Source organism: Anser anser (assembly GCF_964211835.1).
Source record: "Anser anser genome assembly, chromosome: 3".
In the NCBI taxonomy this organism is placed as follows: domain Eukaryota; kingdom Metazoa; phylum Chordata; class Aves; order Anseriformes; family Anatidae; genus Anser; species Anser anser.
Window position 1 is genome coordinate 3,976,406 of NC_139722.1, and position 17,574 is coordinate 3,993,979.

The window sequence follows — 17,574 nt, forward strand, 5'->3', positions numbered from 1 at the left end:
CCCCCCCTTGTCCTGTCCCTACCCCTGACACAGAGTCCCTCCCCAGCCCTCCTGCAGCCCCTCAGGCCCGGGCAGGCCGCTGGGAGGTCTCCCCGGAGCCTTCTCCTCCCCAGGCCCAACACCCCCAGCTCCCTCAGCCTGGCTCCAGAGCAGAGGGGCTCCAGCCTCTGCTCATCCTCGGGGCCTCCAGCAAGGCAGGAGTGGGTAACAGACTGCGGGACATCATTAGTGAATGCAAAGATCGTGGTATTTGTATGCTGCTTTTGTGGGAACGTTACACAGCAAACTTGTGTTACAGTCTATGCTGTAGCACAAGTCTCAGTCTTTAATTTTTCTTTGATATGAATGATGCACTTCTCATGGAGCCTGTGAGCCCTGGAAGAAGGAGGCTGCTTTTACAAGGAGCTGGGGAAAAACCTGCTCCTGCAGAAGTTAGTGCCAAGGCTTCTCAGCAAGCCCTCTTATTGTGCTGTAAAATTCCTCCCGGCTCCCAGGAGGGGAACTTAGATGCAAATGGGAGTTGATGATGGAACTTGTGTTGTTCCACAGCTCCCAAAGGTTGATGTAGCACCAGCATATCTTGCTTAATTGCTACCCATTCCTACTTACAGACTGGGGATGTACAGAAGAACAATTAAGAGGAGAAACACCAGGAAGTGCTGTGTTTTCTGGGAGGTTTTGCCTAGGAAAAACAAACAAAGAAAACCCACCATAGTCTAAACTACACCAGTGGGACAGTTTTAAGAGTGGGAGGAGGTGTGAAAGTGTCTCTTGAAATACTCCTCTGTCTCCTATCCCCAGTACCATGTCTCAAAGATAGGTCCTCAGTTGTGCAAATCAATGACTAGGTGTAGATCTGGGTCTTGCCCTCAAACTCTTAAATAGCCTAGAAACGCGAAATGTGATCTCTTCGCAAGTCCTTGCAAACCATGCCCAGAGTGGAGATTTGGTTACAAAAATCCCATTGATTTGCATGGGAATTAGGTACCCAAACCCTTTTTAGGAGGCATCCCTGAGTGCTGCAGGGAAGATGCCAGGTTGGACCTGGAGGGGAGGAGCAGCATCCCTACCCCCAGGAGAGTGGTTTTAGGGGCAGCCTGCCTGTGTTATCTCTGCAGCACGGTCCCAACTGTCCTGTCTCTGTTTCCTCTAGCAGGAAATCCCGTCTCTGGTACTGATAAGAGATGTGTTTAAAATACAAAAACCACAGGTCCAAACAGAAAATTCTTTATGCTGCTTGGCAAATTATTGTTTAAATTTCTACAGATGGAGTCGTAGCATTATTGATCTTCCCCTACCCCACCTCCCAAAGCAGTTTCTGTGTTTAAAGTTTTCTCATCTTAAGAGCAAGCTGTAACCTCTTGCTGAGACATGAGCTCCCTCCATCCTGTGCAGCTCCTCTCCTTCCAGAGGCATGAGTCTGAATTGCCCTTGTCAAGTTGTGAAGCAGAAGAAAAATGGAGCAAACTGGATTTTAGGCCCATTTCTTTGTGTAAATCCTAGGTTGTATTCCCCCCTTCCCCTCAGCTTTTTTCCTGCTATTTGCCCTACCACATGGCAAGACCTGTCTGCCCTCAGCTCTTATTTAAAATGGGGATTCTGAACGTCACCAACAGGATCAGCTTCTGGAAATAAAGGGGTCAGGCTGAAGTACTGAGTGTTTCTGGGAGGCCCCTGAGCTGCTGAGGTTGTGATGGTCAGTGGGGAGGTGGGTTGATCTCCCAACTCACCTGTTTCTCTCCCTTGTTTCTAAAGGGGGTCAGTCACGACTGTCTCAGAAGTGGAAGTCCGCATCTTTGCTTGATTAGATGATTCTTGCTGTATCTTGCTGTTTTTGCTCCCAACGCTCAGCAAAGTCCATTTGTTTTTCTGCAGCTACCCAATTCAGGCAGAAGATGGAGTGGGGACCATGCAGTGCCGGGTGGAAGGGAACCACATAGGTTGGTGAAAAGGGGAGGGGGTGGAAATCATGTTTCTATTCTAGCATGTTTCGCTACTCCTGCAACTCCGGAGGTTGGAGGGTATCCATAGAGTTATTGGGATTTTTTTGTTGTTGTTTGATTGTTTTATTTGTGAGATTTCTTTAACTCTCATAGTATATGTTAAAGTATTCTAGCTTTTTCATTTAAATCAAGAGCAGCTCTGCCGAAATCAACACAATAGTACTGTTGTAAGAAAAGTGTAAGGAAGTGTAAGGTACATGACATCTGGAAAAGGTTTGGTAGGATGCACTCTTCATAAAGCTCTCTGCATTTCTGCCATAAAGCACATATCTTTTCTCTCCTCCAGGGTCCCACAATGTTAGCTTCTCAGTGTTTAACAAAGGAAAGTGAGTAAAAGAGCCTTTCTCTCTTTTTCTGTAGTTTCATGTGGGTATACAGCTCTGTTTCTGAGTCCAGAATAAGTGCATGAAATTTTATTGAAAGTTGTGTTTCATTACTTAGAAAGGTTTTGCTAACTTGAGATGATCATCAGATTAGGGATGGAAAGGGATGATATTCCTTCCTGCCCCAAGCATCTCTGCTTTGTGGTTCTAATACTTTATTTTCAGTGCCCAAATCACAAGTAGTTTAAGTCCAGCTTGAATAAAATACTTTTACCTTGCTTTTAGCTCTTTGTACAAATGGGAAAAAAATAGATATGAAGGAAGAGGAGGTGAAAACACTTCCAAAACCATACTTTTTTTTTTTTTTTTAATGGTAAAACTTCTAATAAAGGATCTCAGTCATGTAATAGTTTCTTGAATCAATGCCTTGATGTGTGGGTGAAGTTAGTTCTCGTAGAAGTGTTCCTCTGGAGAGCAAGTGTCCAGGTCTGCCAAAGGAAGGTCTGCTCTCACTTAAATGGCCAAGGATCTCTCATGCATTTCTCTCTCTTGCAGATCAGCAGTACACAAAGATGCTTGGCTCATCAACGCCAAACAAGAGCTTTTCTTGTATCAAATGCATTCAGGTACCGATCTGATTCACCTCAATGGTTGTCCTGTCTCATGGCAGTGCCAGCATTGTCTAAGACCTCGCATTATGCCAATGGGATAATATTTTGTGCCCTTATTTTAGCTGCGTAGCCCTACTAGTATGGTAAGCTTCCTTACGGGCTGACTACACAAAGCTGCAGACCAAAAATTTCAAGATTACTAGATTTATTTGCTATGGCTGGGTATGCTGCTATGGGCTTCATTCTAATCTGCAGTGAGTTAGTATTCCTCTTAAGGATATGTTTGAACAGTCTCTTTTGGACAACCTAACCTCAGAGAGAGTCAACCAAAGCACAGCAGTGTGCCAGGGTTTGGGATGGAGTTGCTTTGTCATTGTTCCTTGTCCTGTCAGGTCACCAGTAGGCTTGGGGTTTTGGATTTAGAGGGGCTTTATTTCACCTCTCCCCCTTAAGTCACACTGTATCTGGTAAGAATGAGATGCTGGCCATAAAAGGCTGCAACGCAGGCCTTAGAATGAGATAAATCATCTCAAGGAGAGTTGGTAAGTGGCAGGTTTTTGTACTATTAGTCAAAAAAAAAAAAAAAAGGCAGACTAAGGCAAACTATAACCTCCTTGTGACATTTCCAGCTATGAGAACAGCAGACAATAAGTTTCTGAACCCCAGCCTGAGATTATGGCCATGAGCAAATAGTGTCAGTAAGGACCTGTGCCTAACAGTCAAAAGAAAATTAGGGGATCAGCACTGGGCAGCCTTTGACCTCAGTCAGTGGTTGAATAAAGCTGAAAAAGACCCCTTAGTTCACCTGCACAGGTCCCCAGAAAGGTCCCATCACATTTCTGCCATTCCCTTGATCTGTCAAGGGGCTGAAATTAATATAATGGATGCACTGTTATTTTACGGGCTGTATCTCAGGAGCATGGTTCAGAATATAACAAAATACTTTTTTCTTTTTTTTTCTTCTTTTTTTTTCTGAACAAAGTGAATACATAAACAATATACAAAATACAGTTATAGCATACAACTTGTTTCACCTGTAAATTCAAAGCAGTTTGTAATGGAGGGTAATTTCATGTCTTTATTTACAAACTGAGGAACCCTGCGTGGAGTTGGTTGTTAGCAGAGCACCAGCAGAAACAAGATGTGCCAGATCTTTCCAGTAGACCACTGCAGTATGCAGTAGTCAACACTGCCAAAATAAAGTTAAAAATCTGGATAACTAACAAAGAAAAAAATATAAATTTGTCAATCTGGGCAAGCTTCTCTTATGTTTACTAGTCTTTTTTTTCAGAACTGTGCGAAATACAACCGACTGGTTGAACTAGGGCATCTGAGTGCAAAGTGAGTAAATGTCATCAAGGAGAAAAATAGGGTTCCAGTGTAGAAGGGCATAACTATAATAAGATCAAATCATGAAAGATTCTTGTAGTCATGATGTGGATGTTTGCCATCAGGTGTTCAGCTCCTTGCATTTGTCCCTGAAGCCCATGGGACAGTTGGAAAGCGCGGTAACATCTAAAACTATGGACTAAATTGAGAAGCGAGTCAGACAAGGTCAAAAGGATTAAAACAATTTTAATTCTTTTTTTTTTTTTTTTCCCCAAAGTGCCTCAGTAGTACAGAATATGCCGGTTTGCAATCTGAGCATGATAGATGCAGCCGCTGCTAAGTAGCAGTCCAAGCATTACACTATTTCCCCTGTCATGCAGCCAAGTTATCCGTGTGGTTCATTCCTGGTGTAATCCCAGTGGCTGCCAAAATCTCAATGAAGGCTCACCGAAGCCTGTTTTATTTACAGGAGCCTGTTCCGGTTGGAAATAGTGCAAGAGCACTGCTGGCTTTGACAGAAATAGGGCTGGAATTAATCTTTCCTACGCTCGTTTTCAGATCCCCCTTTTCCTTCCTCTGCAGAAATAGCCTCTGTGTTTCCAGCTGGTGGAAGTCTTGGAGGAGGCACTGATCTCACTATCACAGGGGATTTTTTTGAGGAGTCGGTGCAGGTCACCTCTGCAGGTAAGAGGAATAATGCACTAAATGGTGTTTTTTTTTTTTCAGTACACAAAACCCAGCTGCTCTTCATAGATAACGACAACATGGGAACTGTACTCACCATAAAGGAAGGTCCAGTTATTTGGACTATGGGAGTGAACCATTTTCCTTGCTTGATAGTACAGAGACTTCTAGCAAAGTGTCAGCTCCTTTTGGAAATAAAGATGGGTTTATTCTGCTGCTCAGACGCGTTTCCAAGCCTGACATTTGTCTCCTTTCCCTGCTGCCAGGTGTCCCCTGTAAAGTCAAGCATGTCTTTCCCCAGCAAATCATCTGCACCACTGAGCCAGTCGGCAAGGGCAGGAGGCTCGGTGCCCCCCAGCCAGGTATGGTATTCGATAACCAAAGGTCCAAACAGGCAAAACACAGTGGAAACAGAGGGTAGAAATCATTTGGTGTGAACACAATCAAGAAATAGGACTTTCCAAAGCATAAAGCTGGTTTCTCCTAGGTAGATAATAAGGAAAGGCAAGGTGGGGAGCTCAGCCCACCACTTGCATGGGCTATGGTGAGAGAGATTTCAGCCTGGTGTGTAGGGCTGAGGACAATAAGGGGGGAAAATGTACAGATGATATTTATAGTATGGATGTCTGGATGAAGCATTGCCATAGGAAATTACTATGCATAAAATGAAGTTTGGCTTATTTTGACTGTGGATCAGTTCAGTACCTATTCCTCCAAGAGCAGTCCTGTAAGCTTGGTTGGAAGCTCTGTGCTCTGCAAAGCCAATTTATTATTAAAATTTTCTATCCTGGCCTGCCTCCTTACACCACTGATGCTAACATGTGCTCTGGGGTTTTTGTTGGCTGCTACCAAGAACACTTTTATTTTAACTTTCTAGGAAATAGAGGGCTTCTCTTTGAAGTTTGGGATGATGCCTCTGATCTAACAGAAGCAGGTCCTGGATATAGATGGCAATTTGTACCTAATGCCAGCTCCCCAGTAAGATTTCTGTCTGCGGCAAAGCACTCCTTCAGGTACTCAGTGATCTTAAAAAGAGATGAAGCCACGGCAATCACCTTTAGCAGTGTAAGAGGTAGCAATAACACCTGACAGTTCTTTATAGCAGAGCCTGACTACATTGCTCCTTTAAATCAAAGCAAACCCTCTGCTCTGAGGTCCTTTTGAAGCTCAAAATATTCAGCAAAGTGTTTTATTTTTCCCTTTTTGCTTTCACTCAGTATTTCTGTTCTTCCTGGCCTAGATGTTGCTGATGCTGAAATACCATGAAAAAAAATGCTGCAGCGGTAGAAGGAGCTGTAGTCAGTCTGTCTTGGGCTGGTGCTCCGGCCAGATGCAGAGGGGTCACATCCTTGGATGATGCTGGCAACTGCAGCTCAGGTGGTGCCAGTGGAAATAAACTGCTTTGCCCCAGGCTACAAAATGTCTGAGCTGTGTTGGTGCCCACTGCGTGTGCCTCTTGAGATGCACCTATGAAGAGCTGTGCAATGCTCATGGACATTTTCATTTTTTCTATCACTTCTGTACTTTTCTTATTTGATCTTGTGAGAGATTTTGAGCATTTTCCTGCCTATTCAGGGGTAAGACTTTGCTTGAGAAGAAATGTACAAACCAGGTGTAACCACCAACAAAACCCTACTTATTTTCACAGAGCTGCTTTTTTCTTCTTTTTGAAAACTTCTGTGAAACATGAACACCATAACATGTGAAAATTGGTCATTTTGAGGTTCTTCCAGTTTTAAAATCTGAGGGTGTTTTGTTATAACTTGGTCCCGTGCCCTTCCCTTGTTACTTGGTGTATGTGTGGAGGTGGAGTGCGGGGTGGCAGGGATTTTACAGTAACTCTTTTGCACGTTACGGAAGTTCTGCTTTTGCTTAGCTCCAGGCTTCGTGGATTTTTTGTGGCTCCTCAGACCAACAACTACACCTTCTGGATTCAGGCAGATGGACAGGCATCTCTGTACTTGAGTTTGTCTGAAGATCCAGGACATAAGGTATTACTTCGGGTATAGAGAAAAATAAGGAGGTAACAATAGGAAGGGGTTTTAATTAAAGTCACCACAAGCAGGAATTCCCCCAGCATGGGGGCTTGTTATCCCTTATTATACATCTATTGGAGAGTGAAACTGTATGATTATATTTGGCATTTTACATCAGCCTTATCAGCTGCCCAGCTCATGAAAACATAACATCCAGAGTCTTTGAATTTGTTTTACCGAAGACATTTTTGTTTGCATTTAAGGGACCAGAACTGAAGACATCCTTGCAAAGCTACGTGGGGAACTGCTACCGGGGCTAGGTTCAGCCATAAGAATTATATTTGTTGTGGTATTAAGCCTTAAATCAAAGTTCTTTGACATGATTTTTTTTTTTTTTTTCCTCTGTGGAGTAGGAATGAATGCTAACCACCAAACCACTGCTATCAGCCAGAAGCACAAGTCTGGTTTTGGAGCTGTGGGTGCTGTATTTTGGTGCTAGAGAAATGCCTCTGATTGATTTGGTTGGTTTGGACACAGGTGAGAATAGCTTCTATCCCCGCTGGCAATTCTGAATGGTCCGGGAACTGGGTGAAGAACTGGAGTGAGAGCTGGCAGCCGAAATCCCAGAAATTTGAGCTAACTGGTGGCCTGAGGTACTACCTGGAAGCACTACATCACGGAAAGGCACCCAGCAATGGGATGAGAGTTGGAGTCCAGATACATAACACCTGGCTGAATCCCCAGGTGGTGAACAGCTACTACAGGGAGAGACATGAAATTCGGGCTCGTGCCTTGCATCTTCCAGAAGTGCAGGTCAGTGCTGCCTGCTTGGCCCTGGGTGAGCAGGTGACCTCTGGGGTTCCTTCCAACCTACACCATCCTGTGGGAGGTAGACTAGCCCTGATTCAATTGACATGGATGGTAGAAAATCCTAATGGTAAAGGTCTTGTTCCCCCCTTGTTTTAACCTGCTGAGTTAGTTGATAAATACTGTCATGGGAGCTGAAGGTGTCTGTGGCTTTCTCACTCATTGGTAGGAGGATATTTTTATGGTTTTGTTATAATTTGCTAATATGTTAAAGTGCAAGCAATGCTTACTCCCCTCAGGTTTTACCTTGCTTGTTACCTTGTTCCTCCTGTTAATTAATACAAGCTTGGGATAGTTTCTATTTTTTCCCCGCCTATTGACAGAGCACTGTGTATGTTACCAGAATGACCCTATATTGCAGTTGTGTGGTAGAAACTTTCAGCTTGATGAAGTGCTTGCGGCTGAGGAAGTCTGTCCTCATGGTTAGACCTCAGGGCTGCAGGTCAGGAGCTGGAGGATCATTCATGACTTCCAGCATTTCTGTGCAAATCGTGTATCCCTTGTGCTCCTGTTAATTCGAGATCAGGAGCCCCAGGTGTGTGTCAGGAGAGACCATGGAAAGCGAACACGGTTAGAGAGTAGCTGAAGAGCCTCTTTACAGAGGTTTGAAAGGACATGTTTGCTCTAAGTTCCTCCCTGGTAGATGATCCGCATTGCAGGCTTGAAGTCTTTGTGTCTCAAGCAGCTTGTACCTGTTTTCATCCATACGTTCGCTTCTTTGCTTGGCAGATGCTGACTGTGACTGGTACAGGGTGGTTCAGTATCTCCTGGAACAACGTCCTCCGCAGAATGATCCACACAAACGCTACTGCTCAGCAGGTAGGTGTCATTAGGCACACACACCCAGTCCTCTGCTGGCTGTAACTGGTGGAGCTCTGGTAACTGGCAGCCAGATTGACAGATAATACCAAATTAAACATTCGGCCCAAAGGCTGACATGCATTTTGTGTGAGCTAGTGGTGATTTTTGTTACTGGGAATGTCGCTGAGATTTTTTGGGGTGTGTGACTCCAGGGATATTCTAAACACATGACAGCATCTGCTCTTGGCCTGTCAGGTCTGCAGAGAAGTGTGTGGTGTCTTCAGATACCAGACCAGACTTCACCCGCACGTTGCACATACACTGCATGTTGACCAGGCTCTTTTAAGAAATCTGCTCTTTCTGAGGAAGCTGCTGGATGCCTAAAGGATGCCTCACACTCCCTAAAGCATTTTAGATGTCCAGTTTGAGGCTCTGTCTGGGCTGACCTGAATTTTACTCTCAGCCACTTGCCTACCTGCTCGGTCAGAGCCACCTTGTCACCAGTCCACAGCTGATGAAAAATGCAGCGACACACGTGTTGAAACTCTGTGCTGAAATGAGCCAGGCACCATTGTACTGTGACTGCTTTTCACTTTTCTTTAAGGTCCAAGCAGCAATAGAGGAACTTCTTTCAGTAGGATGTGACACCGAGCCAACTTCTGCTAAAATCCTTTTCCGTGATGGGTTTGAGAAAGAAGGTACCTAATTTCCTTTAACAAATAAGTTAGTTTACTGTGAGTTAATTTCCTTTTCTGATATAAATGCACTTAAAATTTTTAATGACAGTAAATTTACACTTTTCATGGAGCTATGCACACTTTTATTTGTATTTATTCTGATGCAACAAGCTTATCAAAGCAGGTTATATGTGTCGGTGGTTAGAAACGTTAGGAGTAGAGATGAAAAAGGCAAGTCCTGGGGCATGTGAAATTATTCATGTTTCAGTATGCATGCTGAGGGAGCAGATCTGGTGTAGCCCATAGCTACAGCTCAGGATATAGCCTGATTATAACTGTTGAGGTCTTTTGCCTTCAATGTTTCTCTGGAAGTGAAACGACGCACATATCTGTGGTATACTTGGCTGGTCAGGCAAGGTATAAAACATCAGCTTCTGTTTAAAGAAGAAAAAAAGGTTTTCTAACATGAAAGTATTGCACACATCAGAAGCTTACTCTATTTTATGTTTCCAATATCAATAAAAATATACTAATCCTATGCCAAAAAGTCCATGATTGCCTAGAGAACTCACATTATGCCCTTGTATTCAGGACAGAGAGAACAGGACCCAGCCAGTAATATGTATATTTGGTGACTGACTCATCCGAGTGGATGAAAGCAATGAATTAATTTAACTGGGTGGGGAGAAAGGGAATTATTAGGCAGAAAACTGGAAACAGTGATTGGACGTTCTTAGTCTAATTATGTGATCCCAGTGCTCCAGTTCTGCCAACAAAAGAGAGAAAAGCTAACAGGGGTTCAACAGTGAAGTGGGAAGGAAAACTGATACGTAGCAAATAGAACAAAGGAGAACTTGAATTTTCATTGCTGGCTGTAAAATGTAGAAAATGTAAAGGCAGCAGGACTGTGGTGAAATTGTGGTGAATGGATTCCAGAATAGTAAAAGAATAGCCAGATGTGTTTGGAGCCAGGGTCCGTCTAGCCCAGCATGCTGCCTTCAGCAGAAACCAAAACAGATGCCTAGGGAAGAGTAAAAACTGGATGACTATGTATAATTCAGTACTAATTCTCTCTAGATCTGAAGTATTTTTGATTCAATGAATTTCCTGAGCAAGTTTTCTTTTTTTTTTTTTTTTCCATTCAACTTCTTTTGGAAGTTCTCCCTTCCCTGTGCTTACTGAGCTCTTGAACACAGCTTGACTGCTGCATTCATACTATCTTCCAACAGAGATTCCCACAGGCCCAACACCCTTTGTGTAAAGAATCACAGCTCCTTGATTTAAGATTCTGCTATTAACTTCACTTGGCAGGCTTTATTTCTCTTAGTGGAAGAAAAGATGAATACGCAGTATGTACAGTTGGAAGAAAGCCTTTTATTTACTAGGAACAGGAGGAATCCTAGCAACGTTTTGGCAGCAAAGTTGATAACTCAATGGAACAAAAATCCTAAAGAGGAAGGTGTATTCTCTGTTGCTTTATATATCAATTTTCAGCCTTGCCTGGGTGTTTTCTGGAAGAGATGGGTGGTTTTACTCAAACATAGTCTACCTGGCTAAAGACAGTGGTATTTTCCATGAGGTTTACTGGTCAGGACAGGGATCTGATGCTGTCTTGTCTTTTGTCTCCTAGTTTAAGGGTTCTGACAGCCCTGCAAATTTTTGTCATCTACTTACTCAAGAGTAGGACTGTCTGACAAATTTTGGAAACCCATTTCCTGTGTTTTCATGAGCACCTTGATGGTACTGGTGCCTTCTGAATCCTTTTCAAGTCTTTCATCCCCTCTTTTTTTTTCTGTCAGGTACAAGAGCCTCTGTTACCACAGGACACGTTGTCAGTGGAACAGAGCCCTTCTGTGGGAGGTTCAGCATTCGCAGACCACGCCAGCTGGTGAAAACTTCCCCATCAACCCTAACAAGATATGATCTTACTGAATACACACACGTAAGTGGCTGCTCTAGATGAGTCGATTGTACTGGGGAGTGAATACTTGGAGCCAAGTCAGGATCATAAAATCATCCTCTACTTGTAGACAGAGCAGCGTCTTTGGTTGACTGGGAGAACAATTTGAGGCATGGATATTGCTTAATACATCTGTCTGCCCTTTGCTCCTGGGGATGCAGCCCCTGCAGAGAGAGAAAGGAAAAAGTGGGATGGTGTTAAGAGAGGATGGAAGATGAGAATAGCCAATTCTTGACAGAATCAACCTCCCCAAAACAAAACAACCACAAACCCACCATGATCTCTGGGGGTCTTTTCTGGATCACTTTTCTGCCTGTATTCTACCTCTGCTCTTAATAGGATTATGTTTATGATTTCAACCCTTTCTGTCACCCCTTTTTTGCCACCTGGGGCAAGGTGAATAGTTGGGGATTGACAGGAAGGAGGAGGGAGGGTGAAATTGCTTCCCAAGGCCTCCTGAAGTCCTTCCAGACTCCTTCCATCTCCCCTTCACAAACCTCTTCTACTCTTATTTACCTACCTGACACCCATCCCAAAGGTTTTACATCACCAGCTCCTCCAGTCTGCTTTCTTTACCCTCAGCTACTTGAAATCCCCATTGACACTTCCCAGATGTCCTATGCCCCCAAAGCTCATTGAAGCCTGAGAGATCAGTTACAGGCTATGTGGTGGCACAAAGGCCACCTGGATGCCAGTGCCCTGTCTCCCCTAGGGCAATGTGGCCTTAAGGAGTGGGCTTTAGTGCTCACCTTGAACAAAATTCCTTCCCTACTAATGTAAACCATGATTCTACTAATGTAAACCATGATTCTTCCCTACTAATGTAAACCATGATTCTAATTATGATTTTATGTTTTTTTTTTCTTTTTTTTTTGAGGTTTGTTTTGCACATAAAGGTCATATGAGCCGCATCTTTCATATGTCAGTGTCCTACACCAATGTTTCTTCATGTTCAGTGAAGAGGAACCTCAGTTGCCTATGGGATTTCAATGAAACCTACCACAAAAGGTATCCACACACTTACAGTACAGTGATGATATTTACCATAGTAAGGAGGTGTACTAGGAAAATGGGGAGCAGCAAGTTCTTATTTGTCTGGGTATAAATTGCCGATAGGGGTAAGCTGACACACGCTCTGTCCCTGCACAGACGTGCCTGGAATGTGCTTACATTGTTTTTGAGGACTTTCTGAGTAGATTTGCATGTTCCTTGTTACATAAACTATTTCACCACAGTAATGCACACTGGCTAGAGAGTTTGTTCTGTCTCTAGTAAGCCCCCAGAAAGTTCCTGAAGATTTTAAGTTCCTGGTTTCTTTGACAACATTCAGAGGATTTTTGGCAGTGAAAAAAAAACCATGAATGGAGTTATTTTATTTATTTATTTTTTTCCCCAGGGATCTCCTGAAAACATTAGCAAAGCTTGGAAAGTTGGTGTAGTTTTTGATTTTTCTTTGTTTCACCTAGAATATATGGGTGAGAAACATTACCGGTGGGAAAGGTTGGTGATGTAAAGTTAGGGGCAGGCAGGCTTTTTTAAAAAAACAACCAAACAAAAAACTACCCTGCACACATGCGTGCACGCACACAAGCAACAACAACAACAACAACAAAAAAAAAAGCAATCTGAAGAACTTCAGAAAGTGAAATTGGAAGCCTGGATTCTCTGTAAGGTTTGTGAGGAGTGTGTGTGCCTCTGAAAAGGAGAAGGGAGCTTGGTACGATGTTACTACGTGATGGAGAGAGCTGGGGGCATTGAGCAGTTGTCTGGAATTCCCAAGGGATCTGAACTCTGGATTAACCTCTGTTGAGGTCACTGATGCTATGGTAGTCCTTTTACCAAAAATAGAGCAGCAGTAGTCATTCCCACATGTAGACTCGTGGTGCAGGAGGATGCCTAAGTAGATATCTAAAGGTTTATTTCTGTGGGGCATCCAACTGAGACTTGTAGAGAGTGACCACAGGCCATTGAGTGGACGTGTTGTGTATGGGTAATAACGGCAGCACCCGAGGTCATCTGAAAGCTTCACAAAGCACCTCTGAGTTCAGTTACTGTAACTACCCTGCAGCAAAACAGGGATTGCACAACCTTGTTTTCTTCCAGCTGGATGTTCACCTGCACCGATGTCTGGAGGGGATGTGTGAATCACTCCACGCTACTCCAGGACATCCCTGCCACCTCCCCGGTGTTTGTGCATCAGATTGACTTGCTGAGTCCTACGTTGCAAAAGGAAAACCCTGGGTCATTTTACCTCGATGAAGTCATCATCACAGACAGAGCTGTGACTGGTAAAAGAGTCAGTTTTTCAATTCTTGTTAATGTTGCTGTCTTTCCAGGTTCTTCCATGCTAAGCTTTAATGTTGGGCCCGGTTAAAACTAGTCCAAAGGGGAAGGGTGTTTCATGACAGGCACAACAATCTCCTTTATTTACATTTAACTGACATTTTTTTTGTGTGTGAAAACAGTCAAGAAGTAATTGCCAAACATCAACCTTCTTGGTTTCTTTGAAAATGTGCTTCTATAAATGTAACTCTTGAATGCTCTTCCCCTGCCGAAAAACAAAAACAGCAACCACAAAAAAAAAAAAAGAAAGAAAAAGAAAAAAGTTTAGATATGTTTCCAGCTCTGAAGTGGAAATAACCTATACATACTGACATCTGTTCTCCTGTATCTGATGAATGCTTGTACTCTTTTTCTTTCAGTTTCTCAGAGGGATCCCAAGCCGCCTTGGCTAGGTGGGAGGATAATAGAAGCAGTGACTGTGGTGGGGTCTTCTCCCACTTACAATGTGTCCTGGCTGGTCTCTGGCTGTGGTGCCAGTTTGCCCCTTCTCTCCCTAAGGTAGGGACAGTGAGATTATCTCATACCTTGTAATTACCTCTTCAAGTTCCTGCTGATGTGTCTGGAGCTTGTTGTCCTCTCAGACAGAGCATGAGAGGCACACATGTGGGTGAGTCTGGTTCTGTTTAGCAATCCATATGCTTTCTTTGGAGTTTTCTCCTCTAGGCATCTCACATGACCTATGGTCAGGCTGTGGTCAGATTGCTGCAGATTGCCCATATAGCTGTATTCAGTGGATGGCATTCAGCTCTTTATTAGGATACCAAATTTCAGTCTCAGCGTGTGTGTGCTCTGAGCTGTGTCATCCATGTGGGAGCTTCAACATATGTTGTAGATGTCTTAGTGAAGGTATCTGATTCTTTTATTGCAGTTCCATTGTATGACTGGGATTCAGTTGTCTAACCAGAGGAGTCTAATATGTTTTAGATACCCTGGAGTATCTAAGATAAGCATGGACCACCAAGTTAGGATGTAGGGTTAGAAGGAAACCTAAACCCTTCTGGAACAGTGGATGGATGTCAAGAGACATCCCCCCAGTAACTCTGGCACCAGTTGCCATGTTAGGCAATGGAAGTCCAACTTGTGTCCTTGTTTACTGAGATGGCTTCGATTCTCTAAGTCCCAACAAAGAGATTTGAGGCAGAGTCATGTGCTAAAGAGATGAGAGAGAACAGCATTAAAGATCTAAACTGGCAGAGAACAAGTTCTGTAAAAGTTGGATTGACTTCAGTTGAGTCAGCAAGGACCTGATGGGACTGGAGCCAATGCAAGACAAAAGCCAGGATGATGCAACCTCTATCCCTCTGCAGTGGACGACGGTTTAGCTCAGTTAGTTCACCCCAAAGTGACTTGCTGCTGAGGGCAGCTTCCCTTCAGAAGGTGAACCTCAGTCTGCTGTAACTTGAGTTGGTTTCTTACCATGTGTTGTCTCCTCCTTCAAGTAAAAACAAAACAATGTGTCATTAATTCTGAGTGCTCTGAAGACAGCTAGATTTTCCTGTTAGAGGTGGTTCGTATCTGAACGACATTAGGCTGTAAGGTCTGGTTCCCAGAACAGCAAAATCCTTGCAGTGCCTGGTGAAATCTGTGGCTTTGGTGAATTCATCTGTCTTCCTCCCTTGGGGTTTAGAAATGTAGTCCCAGTTATCACAAATGAAATGGCCAACATGATGCAGTTTGTTTGTTTTTCCAACATGTTATCTGCTCAGCAGCACTTCAGACCATTGTCCTGCAGAGCACAAATCTAAGAGGTCATTTGATAAAACAGTCAAACCACAGTTCAGACCTAGGTGTTTTATAGAGGTCAATTTAGAGAGCCAGCACAGCACAGCACAGAAAGATTTGACTTCAAGTGTCACCTTGAAAAGCACATTTAATTGCCAGAGTCAGATGTAACTGATGTGGTATTTTGGCAGAAACCACCAATGGTGAAGACAAGGATGAGAATAAAGGGAGATGTCTGTGAGGTTTGTGTATAAACAGAGGTTTAATCAAGAAAGGGGAGATATTTTTACATCTGTGTGTAGCCTTAAGACTGGCATTGGAATGCTACATACAGCACTGATGAGCACATCTTTTTTCAAAGGGTTTTAGAAAATCTGGGAAAGAAACCCATAAGCATGACTATAGAACTGAAGAAAATGCCTGGGAGGAAAAGGTGTAGGAAGCTCAATCAGTTCAGTTTATCAAAAAAGAGGATTAAGAGATAAATCGATTATAGTACCTCTCATCAGGAAAAAGTACTTGGCACTGCTGGGTGTTTGCATCTCAGAGGAAGATGTAAGAGAAATCAGTGTGATGCTGGTACCAGGTAGACTGAAAACAGAAATGATCACAAGCTTTTAAAATATGTGGGCTGCTCACTTTTTTTGGATATTTTCAAAACAAAAGTGGTTCTTTCTCTTAACTGAGCATGTGCTGTGCTTTGTTTTAGCACACATTTGTGGGATCGGGGCAGGGGTATTAGCTATAACTGATGTTCTTACTGCCTGTAGGTCAGACGAGAAGGCTCAGTGGTCATTTCGGTTTTGGATTTGTGTATTTTGCTAGGTCGTGGCGGGACTCGGAGACTTTAGCTGTTAACCGAACTCGTAACCACATGGTGGCATCATTGTACCACAGACTGTCGCGTTTCTTTTGGAAAAAAAAATATAGTGGCAACGGAGAGATTATTTTAAGTTTCAGTAATTAGACTTTGGATGAGCTCTAACATGAGATATTAGTCTCTGTTCCTTGCTGGTTTTAGGGATGCTAGGATTTTGATTGAATCTGTCTGCATTGAATAGGTCCTCAAAAATGCCTGTCTTGGGACGGGATTCACTTGTGCTTGGTGCTGTATGAACTTTTTTTTCCATCATAGGTTAAAAAAGGTGTTTTTCATAATTTTCTGTTGTGTGCAATAGTTGCATCATGAGGATATAAGCTGAGAGCATCCAAATCCATTACAGCTGTGAATGTGCACAGGTCCTTCAAGAGTTTTGCTCACATCAGGTGTCCCTCTGCTGCTGGTGGCACAGAGGTGTCACAAGTAGGGGTCCTGACTGCTGTTGCCTTCCTGTGGTCTCTCACTGTCACACAGAGGTGCTTTGCTTTGCGAGGGCTCTGAGGAGGTTGGCTACCTCTACGTCTCCACAGAGGATGTGAGAGTCAGCGTCACCACGCAGAGGCTGCAAAAGTCATCTCCACCTATTGGAGGGACCTTCCGCATCCACTTGGCCAGCACGGTGATTTCAGGTAATATACGATGTGAGTACAGCTCCTGGATTCCCTTTGCAGCAAGCCAAGTGAAGATGAGAGAACAACAAGCCTTGGAAATGCTCAGGGTACAGGTTGGCAGGTTAAATGCATTGTGGTAGTTACATCTTTGCGCCTGATGTCCTCCAAGACAGGAGTTAAAGATTATACGGAGGGCAGTATTTCTAGATATTAGCCATGGGACTGTTCCAAAATGCACACATCCTCTAGAAAATACCTTAATGTTAAAGATCCTTGGATCAGAGTCTGAACAGGGATTTTACATCCCAAGGTTTCATTACTCTGTTTCTACAGCGCACATATTTCTGGTCCTCTTGTATGACAGTGCTGGTATTTCCCCAAGCTACAACTTTTCTCCGTTGCCAGAAACTTTGCAAATTTGCAATGAATAATTCTCCCCTGGGGTTTCCTTCTGCATTCATTAACTCTTGCCTGCAAGCAAGACCCTTGCAGTTTACCAGGAAATTCATCCTTTGCTAGGGTTACCAGGATTGATATTTGGTTTGAAGATACCAAAAAACTTTCACGTGTACAATTGCTTGACTAGAATTTTTCACCCTTTAGACATGCTAGGTTTTCTTGTGATTGCTTTAAACAATCAAAGAGTCTTAGAATGAAAGTGAGCAGGTTAATCTGAGCAAGGCCAACAATAAAGCTCTTGACTGAGGAAATGGTGATTCAGCTATAAAGTTAAATCATAGAATAAGAAAATGCAACCTGAGAATATTCATGAAGTTCCTAGATTAAG

At 43.3% G+C, this 17,574-nt stretch overlaps 1 protein-coding gene across 6 annotated transcripts in view; it reads left to right on the forward strand.

The window, feature by feature from the left end:
- PKHD1 (PKHD1 ciliary IPT domain containing fibrocystin/polyductin) overlaps window positions 1-17,574 on the forward strand; it is a 266,267-nt gene that overhangs the window by 13,354 nt on the left and 235,339 nt on the right. For 5 of the 6 annotated variants that reach the window (XM_083828669.1, XM_083828668.1, XM_083828667.1 and 2 more), the window contains 15 exons: window positions 1,876-1,940; window positions 2,290-2,329; window positions 2,882-2,952; window positions 4,849-4,950; window positions 5,217-5,312; window positions 5,828-5,963; window positions 6,827-6,941; window positions 7,464-7,739; window positions 8,523-8,612; window positions 9,199-9,292; window positions 11,071-11,213; window positions 12,109-12,239; window positions 13,335-13,519; window positions 13,934-14,072; window positions 16,651-16,805. In XM_083828669.1, the coding sequence (XP_083684795.1) occupies window positions 1,876-1,940; window positions 2,290-2,329; window positions 2,882-2,952; window positions 4,849-4,950; window positions 5,217-5,312; window positions 5,828-5,963; window positions 6,827-6,941; window positions 7,464-7,739; window positions 8,523-8,612; window positions 9,199-9,292; window positions 11,071-11,213; window positions 12,109-12,239; window positions 13,335-13,519; window positions 13,934-14,072; window positions 16,651-16,805 (1,838 nt within the window). Of the gene's footprint in view, window positions 1-1,875; window positions 1,941-2,289; window positions 2,330-2,881; window positions 2,953-4,848; window positions 4,951-5,216; window positions 5,313-5,827; window positions 5,964-6,826; window positions 6,942-7,463; window positions 7,740-8,522; window positions 8,613-9,198; window positions 9,293-11,070; window positions 11,214-12,108; window positions 12,240-13,334; window positions 13,520-13,933; window positions 14,073-16,650; window positions 16,806-17,574 lie in introns of those variants that run through there. The other variant, XM_083828672.1, reaches the window with a different exon arrangement.